Source organism: Rhinatrema bivittatum, chromosome 11 (genome assembly GCF_901001135.1).
Source record: "Rhinatrema bivittatum chromosome 11, aRhiBiv1.1, whole genome shotgun sequence".
Lineage (NCBI taxonomy): Eukaryota > Metazoa > Chordata > Amphibia > Gymnophiona > Rhinatrematidae > Rhinatrema > Rhinatrema bivittatum.
Window position 1 is genome coordinate 1,244,489 of NC_042625.1, and position 27,533 is coordinate 1,272,021.

General features: G+C 44.0%; 1 protein-coding gene across 3 annotated transcripts in view; it reads right to left on the reverse strand.

Moving 5' to 3' along the window:
• THOC5 (THO complex 5) overlaps positions 1–27,533 on the reverse strand; it is a 435,920-nt gene that overhangs the window by 137,867 nt on the left and 270,520 nt on the right. For all 3 annotated transcript variants that reach the window (XM_029619746.1, XM_029619745.1, XM_029619747.1), the window contains one exon: positions 18,196–18,304. In XM_029619746.1, the coding sequence (XP_029475606.1) occupies positions 18,196–18,304 (109 nt within the window). The remainder of the gene's footprint in view (positions 1–18,195; positions 18,305–27,533) is intronic.

The window sequence follows — 27,533 nt, forward strand, 5'->3', positions numbered from 1 at the left end:
GGTGTGCGCAAGGGGAGCCCCGATGGCTTTCTCCGTTCCCTCCGAGGCCGCTCCAAAATCGGAACGGCCTCGGAGGGAACTTTCCTTCCGGCCCCCCACCTGACCCACCCCCAGCCCTACCTAAACCCCCCCTCACCTTTGTTTTACAAGTTGCGCCTGCCTCTGGGAAGGCGTAGGTTGCGCGTGCCGGTGCGTGATCCCCCGGCCTAGCAGCCCTACAAAGGCCTCTGGCTATGCCCCTCTCCGCCCCTTTTTTCAAGCCCTGGGACATACACGCGTCCCGGGGCTTGTGCGCGTCACCGGGCCTATGCAAAATAGGCTTGGCGCATGTAGGGCTTTTAAAATCTGCCCCAATATTCTAGTACAATGTACCTGGTTCTAGCACCGCTTCCCTGTTCCTGCTTTTGGCTAAATATAAAAGTCTAATTTAATCTAACTTTACTCTGTATTTTCCCCTATATAATTTGCTTTCTCTCTGATGTTTATTTCCACTCACCCTCCCACCCCTAGTGTGTTTTCTTTTACAATATTTCTTCCAAGGGCCTAGGGTAATTGAATAATATAGGCCTGAAGTACCAATCTCTTAACTAGCTTATTATTCTCTATTAGCAAAATGGCTTTTATTCAGTGCAACGTTGTGATGCTTATATCCCAGGGCCTATCGTTTGGAGAATTGAGGGCCGTCTAATTTGCCTTCAGCTGTCTGGCATTAATAAGGAACTAATGTACCTGAAGGAGATATTATACAAGATTAAAATAATCTTCCCTTCCTTGTAGCATCCTGTGTGTGTCTCAACTCTCACAGAGGATTCAGAGACCCAGGTATAAATGGTTTACAATGGGCTCTGGTAGAACAAGACCTGTCACTCTGAGTCACCCAGTTTCCCCAACTTTGAAGCATCTACCACCACAGAGAAGCCTGACATCTAGGATTCAGAATCCCATGAAAAACTGGATTACAGTGGACTCTGGTAGAATAAGGCCTGTGACAAAAATATCCATTCTCCCCGCCGTACCCTTACATAATGCATTTTCTGCATTGGAAAATGAAGAAGTCCAAATAACAGAATATGAAATGTCGTCTGAAAGGGAGGTAGTCACCCAATGAACCCAGAAACCCTTCAACATGATTAAATGTCCTAAAAGAAAGCTGCTTCTGCTGGAAGATTCAAAGGAATCAATTGGGGAACTCATTATGATGGGGACACAATAGCTAAATGTCTTCCAGGATCCTCAGCTAACAAGGTGGTCAATGTATTATAGAAGAAAGAAATCTGATATCAGTGTTATAATACATCTGGGGACCAATGACCTTGCCAGAAACTATGCCCATAAAGTACAGTAAGATTTCCAAAATCTAGGGAAAAAGATTAGACATATGGCAAAGACTATTGCCTTTTCAGAAGTATTACCTGTTCATGGAAAGGAAAGGTCATGCCATATAGATAACTTCAATGCCTGGCTCAAAGCCTGGTGTAAAAGAATGTGGATTTGGATACATTGGAGGCTGGGACGGTGTATGGAGCAATAAAAGATTATATGGTAATAATGGCCTATATTGTCAATGAGAGGAAAGAGAATGCAAAGTGAAAAATTGAAATGTATTTTATTTAATTTATTTAACTTTTTTTATACCGACATTCGTGGGTACATCATGCCGGTTTACATGATAACTGAAAGAGGGAAAATACAAGGGGGGGGGGGAAGTAGCAAGGAAGATAAGAGGAGCGAGCATAGCAAGGGGAAAATCAGACAGAGAAAAAATTAGGAACAGTACCTGAAGGAGAGCAAGGTACAGAGGTGGAGGAATAACCGAAAAAAAGAAAATAAATAACATTGCAAAAATATACATACAACAAGGCACTAATCATTGCAGATTATAAGTTCAGGGAAAAGATATATACCATCTAAAAGGAAACTGAGGTATACTATCAAAAGCACTAAATAAAAGCTATATACAATGTTGCTGTCAATAAAGGTAAGGTGGGCTAGGAACAGGAGGAGGGAGGGTAAATGAGTTGCAGGAGTGGGGGAAACAAAATAGGTTACAAGGAGGAGAGGGGAGGCAATGTGTCTGATAAAAATAGGGCTCTTTCTCAGATGGAGAAAGGGAGAGGAGGGACTAGGTAGGGTCTGGATCAGGATAGGCCAGTCTGAAGAGCCATGTCTTGACCCCTTTTTTAAATTTCCGGATGCAAGGTTCTAGTCGGAGCTCAAGTGGCATGGTGTTCCAGAGGGTGGGGCCTATGATGAATAGGGCTCTTTCTCTGGTGGAAGTGTGGTGTGCAATTTTAAGGGTGGGGGTGTCGAGAATTCCTGTGAGAGCGGTTCTGGCAGGTCAACTGGAGGATTGGAAGTGGAGCGGCTCTTCGAGCCAGGAGTGATTGTGGTTTGTGCAGGGAGCTGTGAATAATGGTGAGGGTTTTGTATCTGATGCGGGAGGAGATGGGTAGCCAATGGAGCTCTTTAAGAATGGGGATGATGTGGCTGGCTTTGCGGGCGTTTGTGAGGATTCTGGCCATGGCATTCTGTAACATTTGCAGGGGTCTAATTGTAGAGTAAGGGAGGTCTAGAAGTAGGGAGTTGCAGTAATCTATTTTTGATAGCATGGTCGCTTATAGGACTGTGCGGAAGTCTTGAGTATGGAGCAGAGGTTTGAGTTTTTTTGAGGATGTGGAGCTTGTAGAAACCACCTTTTATAATTGTTGATGTGGTTTTTGAAGTTTAGTTGTTGGTCTAGGGAGACACCAAGTCTTGCACTGAATAGGGAAAGGCTTATGGGGGTGAGGTCACAAGCCGGGGGGGGGGGGGGGGGGGGGGGGGGGGGGGGGGATGTGTTCCAGGTGATTTGATATGAGGAGGAGTTCGGTTTTAGAGGAATTTAATGCAAGGTGGAGGTTGGAGAGGAGGTTGTTAATGGAGGTTGTTGAAGGATTTGGTGAGAGATTCTTGAATGGGGATGATGATTTGGACGTCGTCAGCATATAGGAGAAACTTAAGACCAAGATCAGAGAGGAGATGGCAGAGTGTGGAGGAGAGGGAGGAGCCCTGAGGGACACCTTGTGCAAGGGGGATGTGTGATTCGGATTTTGCAATTCTTAGTGTGGCCTCTATTGTTGAGGTAAGAGGAGAACCAGTGGAAGGCGGTGCCTGAGATGCCAATCTCAGTTAGGCAGGTAAGGAGGATTTTATGACTTACTGATAGTGTCAAAGGCTGACGATATGTCAAGGAGGGCAAGGATAAAGGATTGTCCGTGGTCCATGCCCTTGAGGAGGGTGTCAGTGAGTGAGAGTAAGAGGCTTTCCGTGTTTCGAGACTTGCGGAACCGAATTGAAAAGGGTGGAGGATGTTATGGCCTTCCAAAAAGTCAGAAAGCAGGGAGTTGACTACCTTTTCCATAAGTTTGGATATGAAGGGAAGGTTGGATATGGGGGGCGGGTTAGTTTGAGGGGTTAGTGGGGTCAAGGGTAGGGGTTTTTTTTTTAGTAGAGGCTTGAAAACTGCAAGTTTGAGGGGGTCTGGGACTTTGCCGTGGGAGAGGGAACAGTTGATTATGTCGGCAAGAGGTTTCGAGATGGTAGAGGGAATGGACAGGAGTGCTTTAGTGGGGTGGTGTCGGAGGGGTGGGTAGCAGGTTTAATTTTTTTTTTTTTTAGAATGGATTCGATTTCCTTGGTGGAGGTTTTATGAGAGAAAAAATGTGTGAAGCTTGCTGGGCAGACTAGATGGGCCGTTTGGTCTTCTTCTGCCGTCATTTCTATGTTTCTATATTAAATCAATGGATCCAAAGTTAGCATAGGGATTATTTTTGGGGAGAGGAAAGGCTGGGGTGGGGTTAGTGGTGAAGAGTAGGAGGATGTTTGATATTTTATTTTTGAAGTATAGAGAGAGTTCTTCGCATTTAGTATTGTCTTGTTCATCTATGGCGGGGGGGGGGGGGGGGGGGGGATAGGTTTAGTGAGTTCTGCCACATACGAGAAAAGAGCATTTGCATTGAATTGGTAATCATGGATTTTTGCAGAGTAATAGTCATGTTTGGTTTGGAGTGTGGAGCTGTTATTATTTAGGAGAGTTGTGGGTGGATCCTTGGGCCGGTGGCAGATGACCACGCCCCCGGGGGAAGATCCCGAGAGGGACCACAGGTCAGGCTCAGAGTTATAGAAACATAGAAATGACGGCAGAAGAAGACCAAACGGCCATCCAGTCTGCCCAGCAAGCTTCACACTTTTTTTTCTCTCTCATACTTATCTGTTACTCTTGGCTCTTAGTAACCTTTTGGTTCTATTTCCCTTCCACCCCCACCATTAATGCAGAGAGCAGTGTTGGAGCTGCATCTAAGTGAAATATCTAGCTTAATTAGTTAGGGGTAGTAACCGCCGCAATAAGCAAGCTACACCCATGCTTATTTGTTTACCTAGACTATGTAATTCAGTCCTTGTTGGTTGTTGTCTGTATATAGGTCCACTTTTCATTTCTCCTGCCGTTGAAGCAGAGAGCTGTGCTGGATATGCATTGAAAGTGAAGTATCAGGCTTATTTGGTTTGGGGTAGTAACCGCTGTAACAAGCAAGCTACTCCCCACTTTTTTGTGAATGCAAATCCTTTTTTCCATATTCATTGACATCCTCTAGACTTTATGGATCCACAGTGTTTATCCCAAGTGCGTATATGAGGCAGATTTGTAACTCTTTAGATTTAAATAGGCCGATTTCAAGCTTGTGGGGGGCTTTGATGTTTAGTAGTTTGAGTTTAAGATTTTTTTTGTGGCAATGAGGCGGCCACCACCTCTTTTTATAGGTCTTGGGATGGAAAAAAAGTCATAGGCATGCGTAGGCAGCTGGTTTAAGAAGACATGGTCAGTGTCTTTGAGCCAGGACTCTGTGACAATGCAGATATTGGAGCTGGAGTCATTGAGCATTAAAGAGAGATATAGCAAGGGTGGTGAGGCCAAGAAACCGTGTAAGTGGTGAAATCATAATTGGTAGCAGAGATTTGCGCTGAGCAAGGGGGCAGAGGGAAGAGGGTATGGGATGTCTGTGGGAGGGGTGAAATAAGCGAGGGATGGCGTACATATTCAGGGGGGCCAGTCCAGTGGGGATGGGGGGCGCAGGATCCTTGGTCGTGCTCCTTAGGCGTGCGACGCCTTGGGTCGTGGCCTTAATGTAAAGAAGATGGGTGGGAACGCCTCCTGATGATGTCACCACGTGGGGGGCTATCAGCGGCTGGTGGGAGGTGCAGCTTTGGTCGGTGCGGCCAGCTCTGGACCCTGACGGGTCACTCGTCGATTGCGAGAGCAAGGGACCGGGCTCGGGCAGGTCACAAGGGCAGCGAGGCAGCGGCGAAAAGGAAAGTAAGTAGGTCAAAGTCTTACTTTAAAGCTGTTCGATGGGAACACCTCCTGATGATGTCACTACGTGGGGGGCCATCCGCGGCTGGTGGGAGGTGCGGCTTTGGTCGGTGCGGCCAGCTCCGAAATCATACATTATCAGGCATTTAAACTAAGGAATGGGGCTTGCAGGAGGTGGCCAGGGAACTTGGCATGTTAGCCCCAAGCAAAACAGGAAAAGGGAAGAGAAAGTAACAATCAGTTCAAAAAAATGTAGAAAAGTTGACTGGGAAGAGCAGCTGGAAAGCTATGACTACAAGTACTCATAGTCTGGGTAACAAAATTTCAGACTTGCAGGCGCTAATGGTTGACGCGGACATAGTTCACTGATTCTCATGACTGGGATACGGCCATCCCGGGCTATAACTTGCTAAGAAAGGCCAGAGAACAGAAAAGGGGGAGGAGTAGCTCTTTATGTCAAAAACTATTTAAGCAACTGAATTACAAGGAAGGTGGGGTTGAGAAGCAGCATTGTACCTGAAGACTGGAGGATAGCAAATGCAACCCCAATATTTAAAAAGGGCTCCAGGGGCGATCCGGGAAACTGGCCTGACTTCAGTGCCAGGAAAAATAGTGGAAAGTGTTCTAAACATCAAAATCACAGAACATACAGAAAGACATGGTTTAATGGAACAAAGTCAGCATGGCTTTACCCAGGGCAAGTCTTGCCTCACAAATCTGCTTCACTTTTTTGAAGGAGTTAATAAACATGTGGATAAAGGTGAACCGGTAGATGTAGTATACTTGGATTTTCAGAAGGCATTTGACAAAGTTCCTCATGAGAGGCTTCTAGGAAAAGTAAAAAGTCATGGGATAGGTGGCGATGTCCTTTTGTGGACTGCAAACTGGCTAAAAGACAGGAAACAGAGAGTAGGATTAAATGGACAATTTTCTCAGTGGAAGGGAGTGGGCAGTGGAGTGCCTCAGGGATCTGTATTGGGACCCTTACTTTTCAATATATTTATAAATGATCTGGAAAGAAATACGAGTGACATAATCAAATTTGCAGATGACACAAAATTGTTCAGAGTAGTTAAATCACAAGCAGATTGTGATAAATTGCAGGAAGACCTTGTGAGACTGGAAAATTGGGCATCCAAATGGCAGATGAGATTTAATGTGGATAAGTGCAAGGTGATGCATATAGGGAAAAATAACCCATGCTATAATTACACAATGTTGGGTTCCATATTAGGTGCTACAACCCAAGAAAGAGATCTAGGCGTCATAGTGGATAACACATTGAAGTCGTCTGTTCAGTGTGCTGCAGCAGTCAAAAAAGCAAACAGAATGTTGGGAATTATTAGAAAGGGAATGGTGAATAAAACGGAAAGTGTCATAATGCCTCTGTATCGCTCCATGGTGAGACCACACCTTGAATACTGTGTACAATTCTGGTCGCTGCAACTCAAAAAAGATATAATTGTGATGGAGAAGGTACAGAGAAGGGCTACCAAAATGATAAGGGGACTGGAGCAGCTCCCCTATGAGGAAAGACTAAAGAGGTTAGGACTTTTCAGCTTGGAGAAGAGACAGCTGAGGGGGGATATGATAGAGATGTTTAAAATTATGAGAAGTCTAGAACGGGTAAATGTGAATCGGTTATTTACTCTTTCGGATAGTAGAAAGACTAGGGAGCATCGCCATGAAGTTAGCATGGGGCACATTTAAAACAAATCGGAGAAAGTTCTTTTTTACTCAACGCACAATTAAACTCTGGAATTTGTTTCCAGAGGATGTGGTTAGTGCAGTTAGTATAGCTGTGTTTATAGGTTTATTTATTTTTATACCGCTATTTCAGTAAAACCATCATAACGGTGTACAATAAATTAAAGTAAGAAAATACAATGCATCATCAAATCATATAAAATAACAATAACTAAAACATAACACTAAAAATTATTAATTACTTAAGGCAAAGTTAAGATAAGATAAAATACAAAAGTAGAAAAGTGCTGCAATGATGTCATATTCCGCTGTCACTGTGAGTCCAAGTACGCACGTTTAAAAAGCCATGTTTTAAGATCTGCTTTAAATTTCTTAGTATCTGCTTGCAGTCTAATTTCTTCAGGCAAGGAGTTCTACAGTTATGGGCCTGCTATCGATATTGCTCGTTCACGAACCTGACAAAGATTTGCAGTTCTTATTGTTGGTACTGTTAACAGACCTCTATTAGCTGAGCGTAAATTCCTCTGAGGGACATACAACTGAACTGTTGTGTTAAGCCAATCAATATTTGTACCATGAACTATATTATGAATAATGCATGCCATTTTATATTGAATACGATAAATTAATGGTAACCAATGTAACTTGATCAGTATAGGAGTTATATGATCACTCTTTTTTGTACCTGTTAGGACGCGGGCCGCAGCATTTTGCAGAATTTGTAATGGTCGAATGACACTCTGTGGTAACCCTAATAAGATAGAGTTACAGTAGTCTATGTTTGCAAAAAGAAGGGCTTGCAATGCTGATCTAAAATCATTTGGTTCCAATAATGGTTTAAGTCTTCGAAGTGTTAATAATTTAAAATAACCATCTTTTAATTTTGTTGCAATATGCTTGTTCCATGACAGCTCTGCATCAATTGTAACTCCTAAATCTCTAGCATGCACAGATGGGATAATTGTTGTATCCTTATCAATAACTAAAGGTGGAAGATTTTGTTGTTTACTTTTTCTAATAGAATTATTTCTGTTTTTTTCATATTCAACACTAATTTCATATGTCGCAGCAGTTGTTGTAGGGTGGATAAATAAAGAGTTATAATTTTATAAGTCTGTTCCATTGTGTCTCTAACAGGTACAAGAAATTGTATGCCATCCGCATACATATAAAAATTCAATCCCAGCCCACTTAAAGGTGACAAGTAGGTAAAACATAAATGTTAAAAAGGGTGGCCAAGAGAGCGGAGCCCTGAGGTACTCCTGTTTCAAGAGGGTATTTTTCAGATAGTGTATTATCAATTTTGACCTGAAATGAGCGATTTTTAAGAAAAGATACAAACCAATTTAAAACTACACTAGTAATTCCGAGTTCTCTCAGGCAGTCCATTAAAATACAATGATAAAATAAAGGAAAAGCCAGATCCTGTAGAAGAGGGAACCAGATCTAGCGCAGCCAAAAGGGCGCAACCAGGATCATGATGCCTCAGTCCTGCTGGAGTTTCTGAAGTGTCTTTGAGGTCAGCGGTAGGAAAGGGTAAGCGTACAGTAGACCGGTGCCCCAATGATGTGAAAAGGAAGACATCAATCCACCTTCTTACTCTCTGGGGAAGCAAACAGGTCTATGTCTGGGGTCCCCCATCCAGTCCGCAATCTCCTGGGGTTTAGGGACCATTCATGGGGTCAGAAGACCCGACCTCAAGTAGTCAGCCAGGATATTGTCCGTCCCCAGGAGATATACTGCTCGGAGAAGATGCCATTCTGGAGAGCCCAGGACCAAATCTGGACTGCCTCTTGGCAGAGGAGGAACGCTCCTGTCCGTCCTTGCTTGTTCAGGTACCATATCACCACTTGATTGTCGGTCTGTACCAGGTCCACCTTGTTGAGCTTGTGTTCCCTGAACGCTCTCAGGGCATAACGGATCTCCCGCAACTCCAGGACGTTTATCTGAAAATACCTTTCTTGCACGGACCACAGATCCCTGAGTGTTGAGACCCGCAACATGGGCTCCCCAACCCGTACGAGGTGCATCCATGGTGAGAACAACCTGGGGCTGAGGGACCCAGAAGGGCATTCCCCTCTCCAGACTGAATAGGGCTTCCCATCACGCGAGGGATTGCCGAAGGTGAGTGGTGATCAGGACATGAGCCCAAAGGTCCTGAGTAGCTTGGCACCACTGAGAACACAGTGTCCACTGTGCCCATCGAATGGAATGACGTGAACCGTCGTTGCCATGTGCCCCAAGAGGAGCAGAAACTGGTGTGCCGAGACATGAGGGCAACCGGAGACTACCCGGGCCAGGGAGGCAAGGATCAGTGCTTGGTCTCTTCTCAGGACAGTATCCAGCCTGGCCCCAAAGAAGTCTAGCTGTAGCGAAGGTTGGAGATAAGATTTCAGACAGTTTATTAAAAATCTCAGACCTTCCAATGCCTCTCGTCTGGAATCACTCTTGATGAGCCAATCGTCGAGGTAAGGGAAGATATGTACTCCCTGCCTCCAGAGATGGGCTTTCACTACTGCCAGGCATTTTGTGAAGACACAGGGTGCCGATGCTAGGCCGAAAGGCAGCATGTGATACTGGTAGTGTTCTTCCTCTACCAGGAAATGCAGATACCTCCGATCCATAGAAAAAATGGGGATATGGGCATATGCGTCTGAGATTGAGGGAGCAGAGCCAGTCCCCAGCCCTGAGGAGAGGAATTACTGTTCCCAATGAGACCATCTTGGATCTTTCCTGAACAATAAAACGGTTTAACGCCCTCAGGTCCAGTATGGAGTGAAGGCCACCAGTTTTCATTGGAATCAGGAAATAAGAGTAGAATCCATCTCCCTGTTGGCCAGGTGGGACCGGTTTGAACGAGCAAGCCATTAAGAAGATGGCGAGCTCTACTTGGAGTATCTGCTGGTTCTCTACGGTTCTCCCCTGAAGACAGAGGAGAATAAGTAGGAGTTTGTTGGAAATGCAATCTGTACCCCTGCCTCACGAAGGAGAGGACCCAATGGCCCAGGTAACTGAAATTCATTGCTCGGCAAAGAACTGGCTCGAGCTCCCTGGCCACCAATCAAAATTTCATGACAAGAGTCTGAGGAGGGGCTGGGGCTGGACGGGGTGCACCGGGTTGCTGTGACCTCGGCCTAGCTGGCACCTGCTAGGTTCTCATTCTGGACACTGGCGGATAATATTTGCATGGCCGGTAAAAGGGCTATCTTGAGTATTGCCTGGCAGGCTTCTTGCCAGAAGGCTGGGTGTCTGAAGTGCTGGCTGACAACTGTTGAAGGATCTCGTGATATCCTTCAGTTGTGCACCACTTCTTTTTGTCCCCATAAAGGTTCTCCTCGTACAGGAAAGACCTGCCAGACAGTCCTGCACTTTGGGCTGGAGGTCGGAAGCACGTAGCCAAGCCATGTAACAAGCACCAATGCTTGCTGCTGCAACCCTCAAAGCTGTTTCAAATGCATCATACGTCGAGCTTACATCGTGTTTGTCACAGTCAAGGTCTTGTTGAACTATTCTCTGAAACTCCTCCCGAAATTGTTGCAGGAGACATTCCCCTAATTCCTGAACCTGTTTCCAAAGATTTCTGGAATACTGGCCCATATAAAGCTGATATAAGGCAATCCTGGCTGCTAGCATTGAACCTTGGAATACCCGGCATCCAAGAGCATCCAGAGCTCTGTGCTCATAGCTGGTGGGGCCGAAGCATGAGTCCAGAGCCTCTTTGCCTTTTTTAGGGTTGATTTCACCACCACCGATTGGTGAGGGAGCTGTCGGCGCTCAAAGCCGGTGGTGGGTTGGACCACAGACTGCATCCGTTTTGCGTTTCACTGGAGGAATGGAGATAGGTCGCTCCCAGAACTGGTTGACCAGCTCCTTAAAAATATCATGCACTGGTACTGCAACAATCTCCTTAGCAGCATCAATAAATTGCAGGATTTTTAGCATCTTATGGCGAGAATCCTGTGCAGTTAATAGTTGGAAAGGCACAAATGCCACCATGGCCTTGACAAATCCCTCAAAGGACAGATCCTCTGAAGGGGATTTCCTTCTTTCCTCTGGCAGGGAAGGTTCGGAAGGTAAATCTTACGATTCCTCCGTGGAGGAGAAAGACATATCACCTTCCCAAGGATCATATGGGGCCTTTCCCTTTACTCTGAGATGCAGGAGGTGGAACCCCGACCTGAGCCCTAAGTTTTGAGCCGGAATGACTCGGGGGCATTGATGGAACTGAAAATAGCACTGGAGGCACTGGTGAAATCTGGAGCCGTGGCGGCACCGATGGATCCTCAGGCATCGGTAACGCTGGGGGTATCGAGAGCACTGGTCCCGATGGCCACGGGAGTGCTAGAGGCTGGTGGGGTGTCATGCGCGGCTTGGGTGCCATCGACCCCAATGGACGCTCCTCATCCGAGGAGTCACTCACCAGAATAGGAGCCAATGGAGGCAGCATGGATGCTCCCTTCAATCATGAAAGCGGTCAGGGCATCGGCCCTGGCTGCATCAGTAGGACACCGAGCAGCAAGTCCAGTCACTCCAACAGAGGCACAAGCATCAAAGGAGTTGGCTCTTGCAGCGGTTGCTGTCTCAGTGGAACCAGAGGCTCGATGCCCTGCAGGGCACGGCTCACCCACAACTGCACGCGCCTCTCCAACTCCTCCTTGAAGGCTGCCGAGGACAAGACTGCTGAAGGAGGCAGTGGCAGCAGATCACCCTCGGAATCACGGTTGGGGGGGGGGGGGACCGAACCTTCCACCGGCATCAGTGGGGAGCGCCGTGGTTCCTCAAGAGGACTGGAGAGTGCGACTTCCTCAGCACGGGACCACTTTGGGGGAAGCACAGAACCAGTCGATAACTTCCCGTAGTCTGATGGCTTCGAGGAGGAAGGCCAGTGTCTGTGCTTCCTGGACTTCTCCCGGCATTCATCTTGGTCCTTTCCTGGGACTGACACAGATGGAGAGGAACCCGATCTGGACCGCAAAGATATAGATCGTGATCAGTCCTCTGCCACTACCTCGGGATTGAGGAGCGGTAGTGGAGGAGATACTAAGGAGGTCAAAGCCAAGACTTGTGGAGTAGAAGTCCTGGACCAGACAAGGGTTCCGATTTTTTGGCACCAAACAGCTTCTCCATCCTGTCCAGGTGTGCCCGGCAACCTTTTGGGATCACCTGGGCACGAAGGTCACAGACATGGACATCTTGTGCCACCCCAGGTGTAGGACATAGACCTCGTGGGGGTCTGTGATGGACATCGTCAGGCCGATTAGCTTGGGCACATTGGGCAAAAGCCCAATGATGTCTTGGCAAAAAGAATGCGGTGCGCAGTCGATGACCGGCAGCCACCAGGAGGCGACGCCGTCAGCAACTGCAAAGAACCGAAAAACAAATCTTACCAATACCAAGGGAAAAACTTGAGAAAAACAGGCAGAGGGACCCAACGGGACTCAGAAAGAAAAAGATTTGATCGAAAAAATGCAAGCTCCACAGTTGCGAGGTTTCAGCTTCGCGGAAAAAAGACTGAAGAGGGACCCCGTGTGGACAGTGGCATGCTGGGCATGCTCAGTGTGTCAGTCAAAGTTTCATGTGCTGGACTCCAACTAATGTCACCCATGTATGAGGACTACCAAGCTCCTTGTCCTTAGGGAACCATTTTTACTGGTGTGATCTACAGGCCACCGACTCAAACAGAAGAACTGAACAGAGAACTCATAGAAGACATCCAAAAGGTGGGAAAGAAGGGAAAAGTGTTTGTAGTTGTATATTTTAATCCTCTGGATGTGGATTGGAGTATCCCTTCTGAAAAATCTATGAGAAGTAGAGAGATAGTGGATGCTCTTCAAGGGGATCTGCTCAAAGAAATGGTAATGGAACCCATGAGAGAGGGTGTGATACTTGATCTAGTGCTTATTAATGGTGATAATGTCTTTGATGTTTGGATAGGAGGCCACCTGAGCACCAGTGATCAACAGAAGGTATGATTCGATTTTGCAAATAAGATACAGAATAGACACATGAAGACCCGAGTATTGAATTTAAAAAAACAGACTTTGTCGAAATGGGGACGTTCTTGGAGGAAGAACTGGAAGATTGGGAGAAAATGGGTGAGGTGGAACAACAGTGGGCCAAGTTAAAAGGAGCTATTACAAAGGCAATAACTCTATATGTTAGAAAAGTAAACAAGAGTAAGGAAAAAGAAACCAATCTTGTTCTCTAAGGAAGTGACTAAAAAAAACCAAAGGCAAAAAGAACAGCATTCGAGAAGTATAAAGGATCCCAAAAAAGAAACAGAGAAAAATGTTAAAACTGAGGGAGACGAAGAAAGAATTAAGGAAAGCAAAAGGTCAAGCAGAAGAAAGGATGGCCAAAGAGGTAAAGTGAGAAGACAAAACATTTTTCAGATATATCAGCGAAAGAAGGGAGATCAGAAGTTGTATAGTGAAACTGAAAGGTGACAAGAAGCAATATGTGGAGAGTAACGAAGAAATGGAAGAAATATTTAACAAATATTTCAGTTTGGTATTCACTAAAGAAGAACCTGGAGAAGGCATGATGCTGATTAACAAAACCATAGATGGGGTTGGAGTAGACAAAACTCTGTTTACAGAAGAGAATGAATGGGAGGAGCTAGGCAAACTGAAAGCAAACAAGGCCATGGGGCCAGATAAAAATCACCAGGATACTGAGAGCGCTCAGAGATGTGCTGGCAGGTCCACTTAAGGAACTATTCATAGATCCCTGGAAATGGGAGTGGTGCCGCGGGACTGTAGAAGCGAGGTGGTAGTCTCACTTCACAAGAGTTGTAGCCTTGCTTCACAAGAGTGGTTAGAGAGAGGTGGCCAGAAACTATAGGCCGATTAGCTTCACATTGGTGGTGGGAAAATTAATGGAGACTGCTTAAGTAAAGGATAGTGAGCTACCTACAATCTGGTGGGTTGCTGGACCCGAGGCAGCATGGATTCACCAGAGAAAGGTCCTGTCAGACAAATCTGATTGATTTGTTTGACTGGGTAACTTGAGAATTGGATCGAGGAATAACTTCCCATGTTATTGTTCCCCCCTCTCGTTAATGCCTTGTTATCATGTTTTTACTGTTCAATGTAAAGCGCCATGCCGTGCGTTTGTTTTTGCGTTACAATGTGAACCGATATGATATCCTGGATGAATGTCGGTATATAAAAATTTTAAATAAATAAATAAATAAATAAATAAATAAAGAGTGCTAGATGTGATTATTTATTTATTTTTCAGCAAAACCTTTGATATGGTCCCACATAGAATGCTTGTGAATAAAACGAGAAGCTTGGGAGTGAGCGCCAAGATGGTGGTGTGATTTACAAACTGGTTGATTGATAGAAGTCAAGTGTGTAATTGTAAATGGAACCTACTCTGAAGAGAGAGCTGCATTAAGAGAAGTGACACAGGAATCTGTTCTGTTCAATATCTTTAAGAGTGACATTACAGAAAGGATAGAAGGTAAAATTTATCTAGTTGTGGATGATACTATGATCTGAAATACAGTGGATACACCTGAAGGGGTAGCGAGAATTAAAATAGATTTAAGAAAGCTGGAAGAGTGGTCGAAGATTTGATAGATGGGATTCAATGCTAAGAAGTGCAGAGTCATGCATCTGGGGTGCAGTAATGTGCATGGACCAGGAGAGAGATCTTGGGGTAATAATGTCTGGAGATCTGAAGATGGTGAAACAATGTGTCAAGGTGATAGCTAAAGTCAAAAGAATGCTGGGCTGCAAGGAGAGTGGAATAATCAGTAAGAAAAATGAGGTGATAATCCCCTTGTACAGGAGCTTGGTGAGACCTTATTTGGAATACTGTGTTCGGTTCTGGAGTCCATGCCTGAAGGGGGATAAAGAAAGAATGGAGGCAGTCCAGAGAAGAGAGACCAAAATGGTGTGGGGTTTGTATCAGGAGACCTATAAGGAGAGGCTGAAGGATCTGACTATGTATACCCTGGAAGAGAGGAGATACAGGGGAGATCTGATACCTGAAAGTTTTTAATGATGCACAATCAAATCTTTTCTGTTGGAAAGAAATCAGTAGAACTAGGGGTCACAAAATGAAACTTCATGGAGGACAACATCAGGAAATATTTCTTCATGGAGAGGGTGGTGGATGCCTGAAATGCCCTTCCTCCGGAGGCAATGAGGATAAAGACAGTGAAAAAATTCAAAAGGTCATAGGATAAACACTGTGGATCCGTAAAAACTAGAAGATGGAAACGACGAAAAGAGTGCATGGGAGTAACTTGCTGCTGCAGCGGCTACTACTATTAACCAATAAGCCTACATACTGTTAATGCAACTCCATTATCACTCTCTGCTTCAATGGCAGGGGGTAACAGGGATTCAGACAGTAACAGAGGGCCCTTACCTTTACGCTTTGGGAAACTGATAAGTATGGGGGTAACCTGCATGGCAGATACTACCATAAGTTTGCTGGGCAGACTGGATGGACCATTCGGTCCTTTTATGCCGTCATTTCTAGGTTTGTGTTAATTTCTCTTTTCTTCAGACCGACTGCAGGCTTTGCATCTCTACCAACTGCTGGAGACAGAGAATACAAACTGACTGCAGGTGGCACACCGTCTTATGTACCACTGGTATAGTAAAAGCTTTTCTTCTCTATCTCCATCTGCTTGTAGGGGAGAAAAACTCATGTGTCTGGACTAATGGGACAATAAGAAACCCTGAATTGTGTTAACGAAGCCCCCAGCAGTGGCTAGCTGGTAGACAGAACCACAGAGTATACCAGTAGCCTAGTGGTTAGAGTAGTAGGCTATGGAACCAGGGAAACTAGGGTTCAAATCCCACTGTGGCTCCTTGTGACCTTGGACAAGTCACTTCACCTTCCATTGCCTTAGGTACAAAAAATTTGGATTGTGAGCCCTATGGGGCTCACAATCCAAATTTTTCAAACAGCTCCTAAACCAGATGGAATTGGTTATAAACACTGACAAAACTGAATTCTTACATCTTGAACGTAAAAACACTCACCACACACAACCAACATTCACAATCAAAAATATTCAAACCACCGAGTTAGCAACAAAAGTTAGGGATCTAGGAGTAATAATTGACCCTGAGCTAAACATGGAACAACACATCTCACAGAAAATAAAAGAAGGTTATGCAAAACTAATGATCCTAAGAAGACTAAAACCTCTTAACGATTAACAATTTTCGCACAGTTCTACAAGCAATGATATTCGCTAGCACAGATTATTGTAACTCCCTGCTGTTAGGACTACCTCAATCTACAATTTGGCCTCTGCAAATATTGCAAAATTCCGCTGCCAGAGTTTTGACAGGCAAAAAAAAAAAAAAAAAAGAGTGATCATATTACAGGAACACTTGCTGAACTCCACTGGCTTCCAGTTTAACAAAGAATACAATATAAAGCACTTTGTATAATCCATAAACTAATCCACGATGATAAAGCCAACTGGCTTAACACGGCACTGCGCGTGCATGTACCACAAAGAAACCTGAGATCTGCAAATAAAGCTCTTCTAACTGTCCCCTCTGTCAAATCAGCACATCTCACGCAAGTAAGGGAAAGAGCACCGTCACTGGCTGGCCCCGTGCTATGGAACACCATGCCACTCGAAATAAGACTACAGAGAAATGTGAGATCTGCTAATAAGGCTCTTCTAACCATCCCCTCTGTCAAATCAGCACATCTCACGCAAGTAAGGGAAAGAGCACTGTCACTGGCTGGCCCCGTGCTATGGAACACCATGCCACTCGAAATAAGACTACAGAGAAATGTGAGATCTGCTAATAAGGCTCTTCTAACCATCCCCTCTGTCAAATCAGCACATCTCACGCAAGTAAGGGAAAGAGCACTGTCACTGGCTGGTCCTGTACTCTGGAATACCATGCCACTCGAAATAAGACTACAGACAAATCTGAAATTATTCAAAACTAATCTGAAAACCTGGCTTTTTAAACAAGCATTTTATAAAGATAAAGAAAAGGAGAAAAATAGTTGAGCAATAAGGATGCACCAAGCTAGAAGTTTTTAGTAACCTACATAAGCATATTAATGTTAAAATCAAACTGCCTAATTTGTTCCTAACAATCAGGTTTAATTTACACACCTAGTTTATTATTTTACATTGTTACCGTACTATGATGGCACACGAGTAATTTGTAATCTATACCACCCATATTTCTCTTTATCGTGCCCTTCTGTAAACCGTCGTGATGGTATTTAACTTAACGACGGTATAGAAACATTTTTAAATAAATAAATAAAATAAATAAATACTGTATAGCGCTCTATACAGTAAAATGGGTTGCGCGGGCTTAACGCTTCATGGATGCAGCTTGCATTTGCATGACATTTCAATACGGTATCGAGTGGTAGGTGAGCCGGATTGTGCGTGCGGCAACCGTGGGTGTGCCCGGCACCAACGCAGCTCTTCCTACCGCTCCTTACTGTATCGGCCTGTTAGGAAGCCACCAGACGGACTGCATCAGCCTTTACAACAGGCTGATGAGTTTCACATCACTGTCTAATCTTTTGGCTAGGATACAGCTCCTTCTGCTGGAAATCTCTCAATAAGTCTTACTAGTGCTTTCATGGCCCATGCACAGTATAGGACTGATCTAGGCAAGATTGCATAAACATCTAATTATTAAGTGAGACAGAATCTAGCCCTAAAAAATAAACCACTGTGAATGCTCCTTTCCTGTTGCAAAACCATGAGCAATAAGAATGCATTTTAATTTTTTTATTCACATTTTCCCTCTGACCCTTCACATCCCAGATGGCATACCCCAAATGACTCGTTCCCTTTCTGTCTAAGAAGGAAGTCTCTTCTCAGTCTTCCCCTCAACTCTGCTTCTTTGGCTCACAGGTTCACTACAGTAGTGGTATTCATTTCCCCCCCCTCTGTGCACTTCAGCTCATTCCTCCCATAGTGCATCTGATCCTTATCCATGCCAGACAGATATGATGCACACTGGACCTTGAGCCAAGGGGCTGGCCCCAAGACAGAAATTGTATTCAAAGTTCAACTGTAGGCCACAATAGGAGATTCCAACAGAAAATGCACTGCCTGTCCAGCAGAACTGAAGCACCAAACTGGGGCCTCTCCCAACCTTGCATGCCTTGAAGCAGCTTACCCAGCACTGACAGCCATGGCCAGATCTGAAGCAGTCGTAACTTTGGATTTTACAGTCATTATGTTCAGGTTCATGAGGTAATAGAAGGTCAGATGGAGAATGCTGTCATCTGCAAAAACAAGACAGTACCAGATTAATCTCAGGATTTTAAAATCCTGTATCACAGTTTGATATCATGCACCACAACATATGCTGGTTCCCCTTCTCTCAGATCAAAATGTACAAATTTATAACAAATCAGAAAGTATGCAGCTCAAACTATTAAGATTTAACGGACCTATTTAAATTATGCCTCTTAGATACCCACAGACAAAAAAAAAAAAAAAGTAAAAATCCCTAATCTGTCACTTAAAAATAAAAACATACTGATCTGATAAGGTGATCCCTCCACAGCAAAACTATGCAGATTAATAGCAGGCGAGAGATTCCTACTCTCTGTACATCAGGATACAGAAATGATCAATTTACAGAGCTTCAACCCTTCCGCAGCCCCCCTTCCCTCAAGGAGATTTTTTTTTTATATAATTGTTTCTTTATTCACTCAATATCCTCATGAGCAATAATACAACAACTTCCTCTTGAATACAATGTTTTGTCATATAAGTAACCCTTTACCTTATCTGTCTCTCCCCTCCCTCATCTTCAATTACCCCCACAATGTTATCCAAGCCCAGTTGTCAAAACCAAATTGAAGCCCACACTGTACAATGAACAGTGACTATCACGAGTCTAGTGCTTAGAAGTTTGAATGTTATTCTTCTCCAATCAAGAGTGGAATGGATCCCTTATCACTTTAAATCTAGGGATAGTATCATGCAGCAGAGCAGTCAACTTTTCTATATAATGTATCATCTTCACCTGGTGGTAGACCACAGGAATTGGTAGTGGTTCCACTTTTTTCCACCATGCTGCTAAAATACAGTTAGCAGCTATTGCCGAGTAGGTGAATAGTCTGTTTAGAAGGTTGCAAGTACAATGTAAAAAGTTATACCAAGGACAACAACAGAGACTGTATGTTTCTCAGAATTAAAAGTTTTTTATTCTTATGCGCATAAAGAAGTCAGATCCAAAGTTGGAGAGCCTGATTTAATCAGATATCTAATTGACTTTACTTAAATACACTTCTTGCCCAGGAGAGTAGTACAACACTCCTTTGATTTAAGATCACAAGGTGAAAAACATTTGCTGACATTAACATTCCCCTAAGTGTCCTGAGAATACTAACCAACCTTGAAGACATTTTTTTTATAACTCTTCATTGTGGTATCTAACACTACAAAGAGATACATTTGTCTTTCTGTTATCTAAGTGTGAGACAGTTTCAGACACAGTTTCAAAACTTAGCAATGCCTCCTGGAACTCTTCTGGTAATTTTTCCACTAACAGATGCCTCTAATAAATGTTATCACAGTCCCTCCTTAGGGTCCAGGGGGCAGTGCTTGTCTTAAATTTCTATTATACCTTCACTCATAGTGCATAACCTATTAAATTATTCATCTGAGGATACATTCTGGGGCACTGTAACGGGCCGATACAGTAAAGTCCGTGGGAGAGCGGACGAACACCCGCTCTCCCGGCATGCGCGATTCTGTATTTAAATTAGGTGACTCGGTAAAAACGGGGAAAAGGAGGTGCTAGGGACACTAGCGCATCCCTAGCGCCTCCTTTTTGACAGGAGCGGCGGCTGCCAGCGGGTTTGACAGCCGACGCTCAATTTTGCCAGCGTCGGTTCTCGAGCCCGCTGACAGCCACGGGCTCGGAAACCAGATGCCGGCAAAATTGAGCGTCCGGTTTTCAACCCGACAGCCGCGGGCCGAATTCAAAATTTTTTTTTTTTTTTTTACACTTTCTTTTACTTTTTGGGACCTCCGACTTAATATCGCTATGATATTAAGTCGGAGGGTGCACAGAAAAGCAGTTTTTACTGTTTTTCTGTGCACTTTCCCGGCACTGGAAAAAATTAGCACCGACCTTTGGGTCGGCGCTAATTTCCGAAAGTAAATGTGCGGCTTGGCTGCACATTTTACTTTCTGTATCCCGCACGCATACCTAATAGGGCCATCAACATGCATTTGCATGTTGAGGGCGCTATTATGTGCCGTGGGTTGGACGCGCGTTTTTCTCCCCTTACTGAATAAGGGGTAAGGGAAAACGCGCGTCCAAGAGCAGGGTAACTGTATCGGCCTGTAAGGGATGCTGAGACCATTATTTTTAGGCATGCTTCTCTTACATAACATAAAAATGCATTGAATGGATACACATAAAAACAAGAAGGAATACTAATATTGTTATAAGTATTATTAGTAACCTTTGGCCCAAAAGTCTTAGCATTTTTTTTCCCCAAACCAAAGACATCCCATGAGGGATTTTTGTGTGTCAGTAAAGTGAGTAAGGTGTGATAGTAGAGTATCTATGGCTTGCATGTGATTTTCTAATACTGCCATCATTATTAATATAGGAACAAGAAGAATTTATAAATTGACAAACCCCCTCCTTTGTTAGCAAGCAACATATCTAGCGCCATATGATTATCTAAAACTATTTCTTTAAGAGACTTAATCTCTTGTTGCATTAGTCGCATAATCTTCATTGTTTCGTTCATTGTGACTTCCACAGTGGCAGAAAGATTTTTTTTAAGTACTTTCAAGTTCAAAAACTCCTAAACCAGGAAAAAGGTTCTCAAGTCATGAGGCGGAATATTCAACAAAAGAACTTTGAATCTTTTACAACAGTACATCCCACTATATCCATAATAAAAGTAGAGACTCAATCCCAGAACTTTTGTATTACAGGACACAACCACCATATATGGAAGAACATCCCGCATGCCCCACAACCACATCAACATTTACCATTGGTAGTTGGATACATGCTTTGCAACTATGCAGGGGTCAAATACCATTGATATAATAATTTATATCAATTCTCCACTAATGAAGAGGATGAAGAGCTACATCCTATAGAAAGAAAGGTGAAATTACTTCTTACCTGATAATTTCATTTCCTCGAAGTAAGACAAGATAGACCACACCAGTGGGTTGTGCAGCCAACCAGCAGATGGAGACAGAACAAGGACTCGCTAATAGTCATCCTCATATAACTCTGCTCAGGCACCAACCAGCCAGTATTTCTCCAAAAGCAAACTGTGGACACTAACCACTAAAGATTTACAATATTATCACATCCTACAAACACTATTCAACTTAACCTTGTGGATTTTCAAAATTTTTTTTTTTAAACAGAAACATTGGACTCAGCTCTGCTAACAATAGTCCCTTAGGACAATCGGAGTATCTTAGAAGAATGGAACTCACTTACCCAATTTGTGGGCAACCAGCTGCATGAAAATTCCTGGAACCTCATTTCTTTCTGAACAAGGATCTAGCAACATAGAAGAAAGTTGGCCATCCTCAAGGTAGCCCAGGGCAGGAAGGTGGACTGGCTTGATTTACTTCGAGGCAAAGAAATTATCAGGTAAGAATTAATTTCACCTTCTTCTTCATCCCAGGCATGCCAATCCACACCAGTGGGATGTACCAAAGCTATTCTCCCAAAGGGCAGGAGGCTGCCTGAGGCCCAAGCAGCAGTATCCAAGCAAAGGCAGAATCCTCTCGCGCTGCCACATCCAGTCGGTAATACCTGGCAAATGTATGCAAAGATGACCACAATACTGATCTACAGATTTCTACCAGAGGAAGCAAACGCAATTCTGCACATAAAACCGCCTGAGCCCAGGTTGAATGTGCTCTGACTTGTTTCAGAGCTTCCTGGAATCCACATAGGCCGCTGTCACTATTTCCTTAATCCAATGAGCCACTGTATCCCAAGAAGCTGCCTCCTTTTTCTTCTTCACCCCCTGGTGAAGAACAAAAAGCCTATCAGATTTCCGAAACTAGTTTGTAACCTCTACATAATGCAATAAGTGCCACAGAACATCCAACAGCCACAATTTCCTGTATTCCTGACCATCCATATCCTTATCCATGGATGGTAACACAAATGACTGGTTTAAGTGAAACTCCGAAACCACCTTCGGAATAAAGGCAAGTATTGTCTGAATCTGCAACTTATCCACAGTGATAATCAAAAAAGGATCTCTGCACGATAAGGCTTGCAATTCCGAAATCCGGAGCAACCAAAAACACCATCTTCAGAGTCAGTAATCGTATGGAAATACCCAGAAGAGAACAAAAGGTCGAACTCGCCAGAAAGGAGAGAACCAGATTCAAATCTCACAAGGGTACTGGGAAACGCAAGGGAGGTCTATGGTGTTTTACTCCTCTCAAGAACCTAGATACATCTGGATGAGAAGAGAGTGGTCTCACCTGCATGTGGCCCTGATTACATGCTACAGCAGCCACCTGCACCTTCAGCATGTTCAAAGTTAATCCCTTACTCAGACCTTCTTGCAAAAATTCTTGTTTCCATCTGAAAATGTGTAACCCCTTTGAGATCCAGAATAGGTTGAAATGAACCCTCTTTCTTGGGAACCACAAAGCAAATGGAATAGTGCTCTGTGCCCTCTTGATCCTCTAGAACTGGAACCATCGCTTTTAGGGCAAGCAACTGTTGCAGCGTATACTGGAACGCTGACTTCTTTTCTACTGAATTGCAGGGGGAAGCCATAAAAGTGTTAGAGAGGACGGATAAGTTCCAAAGTGCATCTATCGCGCACTACTTCCAAAACCCACTGGTCAGAAGTGATGTGGGTCATCTCTGATAAAATTGAGACAGGCGACCACCTGTCTCCAGTACCAGGGGATAGACCCCTAAAATTTAAGTGGGAGGAATGCAAGGTTCCGGAAATGGAGACGCAGTCTTTCCCTGGCCAAAAGGACTGAGATCTCCCAAACGTCTGAGACCTTCGCTACTCGAACCTCTGGAGGAGCGAAAACGCTAAGTCTCTGAAATCGCCCCTTGGCTTGAGAAATCTGGGGTGGGGGGGGGGGGGGGGTTTCGACTTCTTATCCTCCAGTAACAGAGGAAATTTTGATTCTTCCCATCAATCCCCCATCTTCTCTAACTCCTCTCCAAACAAGCAGCACCCCTTAAAAGGTAACTTTGTAAGGTTCGATTTTAAAATAGTATCAGCAGACTAGTTCCATTGCCACAGGAGCCTTCGAGCTGCAATCACAGAAGCCACCCCTTGAGCGCCATGTGCAGCAAATCAAAGCATCTGCCAGGAAGGCAGCTCCTGGCTCCAGGTATGAGCAATTCTCTCACAGAGCTTCCTGGGCTAACTATAAGCCGGACCTGGCCATCATACAACAGCAAGTGACGATTTGGAGATTCATGGCCATCACTTCAAAGGCCTGCTTAAAATAGCCTCAATTCTTCTGATCACAAGTGTCTTTTAAAGCCGCACCTCCTTCCACCAGAATGGTTGTCCTCTTGTCACAGCACAGACTAATCCGTTCACCTTAGGAAACTGGAGAAGCTCCCTTGCTTTAGGGTCCATAGAATACAATCCTGCTAAGGAGCAACCTCCTTTAAAATTAGCCTCAGGTGTACTCCATTCCAAATCTATCAGTTCCCAGACAGCCTCGTTCAGATTTAAAAACTATGATGCCTTGTGCAAGCTATTACAGGGTTCCAACTTTGGATCTTTGGCCACTGCCAGAAAGTTCTCCTCACAGCAAAGGGCTTTTAAGGTCTGTAAAATTAAGTCTGACATCTCGTCCCTCAGAAAAAGCTGCAGCATAGTTTTATGAGGCTCAGCATCTGGGGGAATCTCCTCTTTCAATAATGGATCATCGGGATCCTCCACCCGAGGATTCCGACTCCCCATCTGAGTCTCCTAAAAGATCCCTGCCCTCGCCTTCCCCCTCAATCTGCTTCCTTCTCTTCTTCCTCCTGGAAGGAGACAAAGACTCCCAGGAACACTTTCTAGGTCCTAAGGAGGGAGACTTCTGAAGCGGGTGACCCCTAGTCTCTTCCCGATGAGCTCCTTGCTCCTGACAAAAGGCCTGGAGACCACCCATGAAATGGCATAAAAATCCATCCCTGGGGTAGACAAAACCCTCTCGGAGCCCACTCCTGAGGGAATTAGTAGAAGATGAGGTGGGGAAGACTCCTCAGCCATTCTGGTAGGAGGCGCCACCATAACCTCTGCCTGTAAAGCAGGGGCCTCTGAAGTCCCTGCAGGAACAAACTCCACTGTAGAGACATTCCCCTAGGCCTCCACACACTTGACACACACTCAGTGACCTCCTGGGAATATGGACCCTCATATGGCATGCTGAGCAGATGTGAAGCTTCTTCCCGTGCTGCTCCCCCAATGCCATGTCACACTCTCTCTCTTCTTGTAAAAGCTGAGCAAACGTGTCCCACCATGTGCCTCAGCAGTTCCTGCCAATGAAAATGGCACCTACCACGTATGGCTTTGCCGCTGAAACTTTGCAGATTCTAAAATTAGCACCGCAGCACTCCTGAATAGCACGGCTGTGATTGCAGCTGTCTGCTACCCGGCCTACAAAGGATCGCGACGGCACCTGCCCCCAGCACTGCTCGACATGTGTAGGGGGTTTTTTCTCCAATAAACTTTCCTCAGACAAAACCGGCAAAATAAGAAAAGGCAGGGAAAGAGTAAAGGAAAAAACAGCAGGACCAGACAGAGAAGAGGACTATGCAGCAAGGCTGAGCCCAAGGTCTTCTTATCCTACCGGATCTCTTCTGCTGCCTGGAGAAGGGCTAGAGCCACAGTCTTCATCTCACTCCTGTCCTATTTTTTTTACTTGTCTCCTGAGATAGTTTCTCACATACTCAGATGGCGCTACTGCTTTCACCACAGGGGTTCAAACTGGCCTATTCAATCCAGGCAGGCCAGGATCTACAAGCACAGATGCATGTCCATGACCTCCTGGAGGCAGGGAAAAACTGGTTGGCTGGCGCCTGAGCAGATGACGGTGATGACAGCAAGTCTTTGTTTTCCGTCTCCATCTGCTGGTTGGAGTGCACAACCCACTGGTGTGGACAGGCTTGCCTGTATGAAGAACAAAAATTCCACACATCTTCATTCCATACTTCTCTAATATAAGATTCCCATGCCTCTATATGACTAGATTTAGCTGGCAAAGCTTTATCTATCATCGAATATATTTTTTATATTATCCTCTTAAGTCTATCAGCCTTATCGCAATACCCCTCAAATAGCGACTTCCCCTATAATAGATCAGCTTTCACTTTCCCTGAGTTTATGAAGTGTGCTATTTGTATATATGCATAAAAATCCTCTGCAGAAATCTAATATTGTTCCAAAAAATCTTTAAAATTCCTTATCCTCTGGCCATTCCATAGTTGTTCCAATTTGTCTAGACCATTTTTTCCCCATATTTGGAACACACCATCCTCATTAGCTGGCGGGAATTTAGGATTATATGTTAGGGGTGTTCTCAAAGTACATCGGGAAACAGAATCCTTATTCCATTCCCGTTTACCAGAAATCCAAAATACGGCCTGTAGAGGGATTACCCCTGCAAAGGCCTGCTCTATCACCACCCACTGTTTTCTTTCAACTACCTTGTGACACTCCACCACTGCTTTGAATTAGTATGCCACATAAAACCGCCACCAGGATCAGTGCAATACGGAGGCTTGTTGAGCACCGGGGAGTTGAATAGTTATAGAAGAAATTACTTTTTGAAAAAGGATGAAATGAGAATGAATAAACCCTGAGGAAGACAGCATTTGTCGAAACTTGCGCAAGTCGGGATTATTCGAGACATTTCAAAGCTAAGTACATCAGTTATATTTCCGACGGTTGAATGAATGGTTAAAGTGTGTTTTACATGAAGAAAAATATATGGACACAGAATTGAAGTTTAAATAATATATAATAAAAATAAAGAGAGGGGTTTCTCTGCAGCCCATCTCATAAGATTTTTAAGAAAAATACATTTCGAATAAAAACAATGGAGGCTGGAGGGTGTGTTTATGATTAAATTATTAAAACAACAATGGCACCAAGGGGGGTAGCCCATTAATATATGAAACCATCCCCTGCTCTCCTATTAAATTTAATTGAAGTATAAATTTCGAGTAAGGCAGCAGAGAATATCCTAAATAAATATAAGTACCAGGTGGAGGGGTTTTGTTTGACATAAAATTTCTTAACATCTGGGACCCCTAATCCCCTAACCATTTTAAAATGATATAGTATAGATTTGGCTAATCTCAGCATCCTACATTTACAAATTGCAACAAAGACCTTCCTTTGAAAGCACTTCTATACAGCATCCGAGAAGGGGCAATGTAATGTCAGAAATAAGAAGCAAGTTTGGGTAGATTTTTCATTTTTACTGCAGCCACCCTACCCAACCGGGATAATGAATATTTTTCCCATTTATCCAAATGTCCTATGTAAATATAAATGGTTTGCATTATATTTCAGTTATGCTAGACCTCCTTACCTCTCTGTTTCTTGTAATCCAATACTATATAATCACAATGTTTATTGTAAATGTTTCAGATGAAATTTAATGTGGTTAAGTGCAAGGTGATGCATATGGGGAAAAATAACCCATGCTATAGTTACACAATGTTAGGTTCCATATTAGGTGCTACAACCCAAGAAAGATCTAGGCGTCATAGTGGATAACACATTGAAATAGTCGGTTCAGTGTGCTGCGGCAATCAAAAAAGCAAACAGAATGTTGGAAATTATTAGAAAGGGAATGGTGAATAAAACGGAAAATGTCATAATGCCTCTGTATCGCTCCATGGTGAGACCGCACCTTGAATACTGTGTACAATTCTGGTCGCCGCATCTCAAAAAAGATATAATTGCGATGGAGAAGGTACAGAGAAGGGCTACCAAAATGATAAGGGGAATGGAACAGCTCCCCTATGAGGAAAGATAGGATAGAGGTGTTTAAAATCATGAGAGGTCTAGAACGGGTAGATGTGAATCAGTTATTTACTCTTTTGGATAATAGAAAGACTAGGGGGCACTCCATGAAGTTAGCGTGTGGCACATTTAAAACTAATTGGAGAAAGTTCTTTTTTACTCAATGCACAATTAAACTCTGGAATTTGTTGCCAGAGGATGTGGTTAGTGCAGTTAGTATAGCTGTGTTTAAAAAAGGATTGGATAAGTTCTTGGAGAAGTCCATTATCTGCTATTAATTAAGTTGACTTAGAAAATAGCCACTGCTATTACTAGCAACGGTAACATGGAATAGACTTAGTTTTTGGGTACTTGCCAGGTTCTTATGGCCTGGATTGGCCACTGTTGGAAACAGGATGCTGGGCTTGATGGACCCTTGGTCTGACCCAGTATGGCATGTTCTTATGTTCTAGAATATCGTTTAGTATCTGAGTCTTTTTTTTTTTTTACAAGA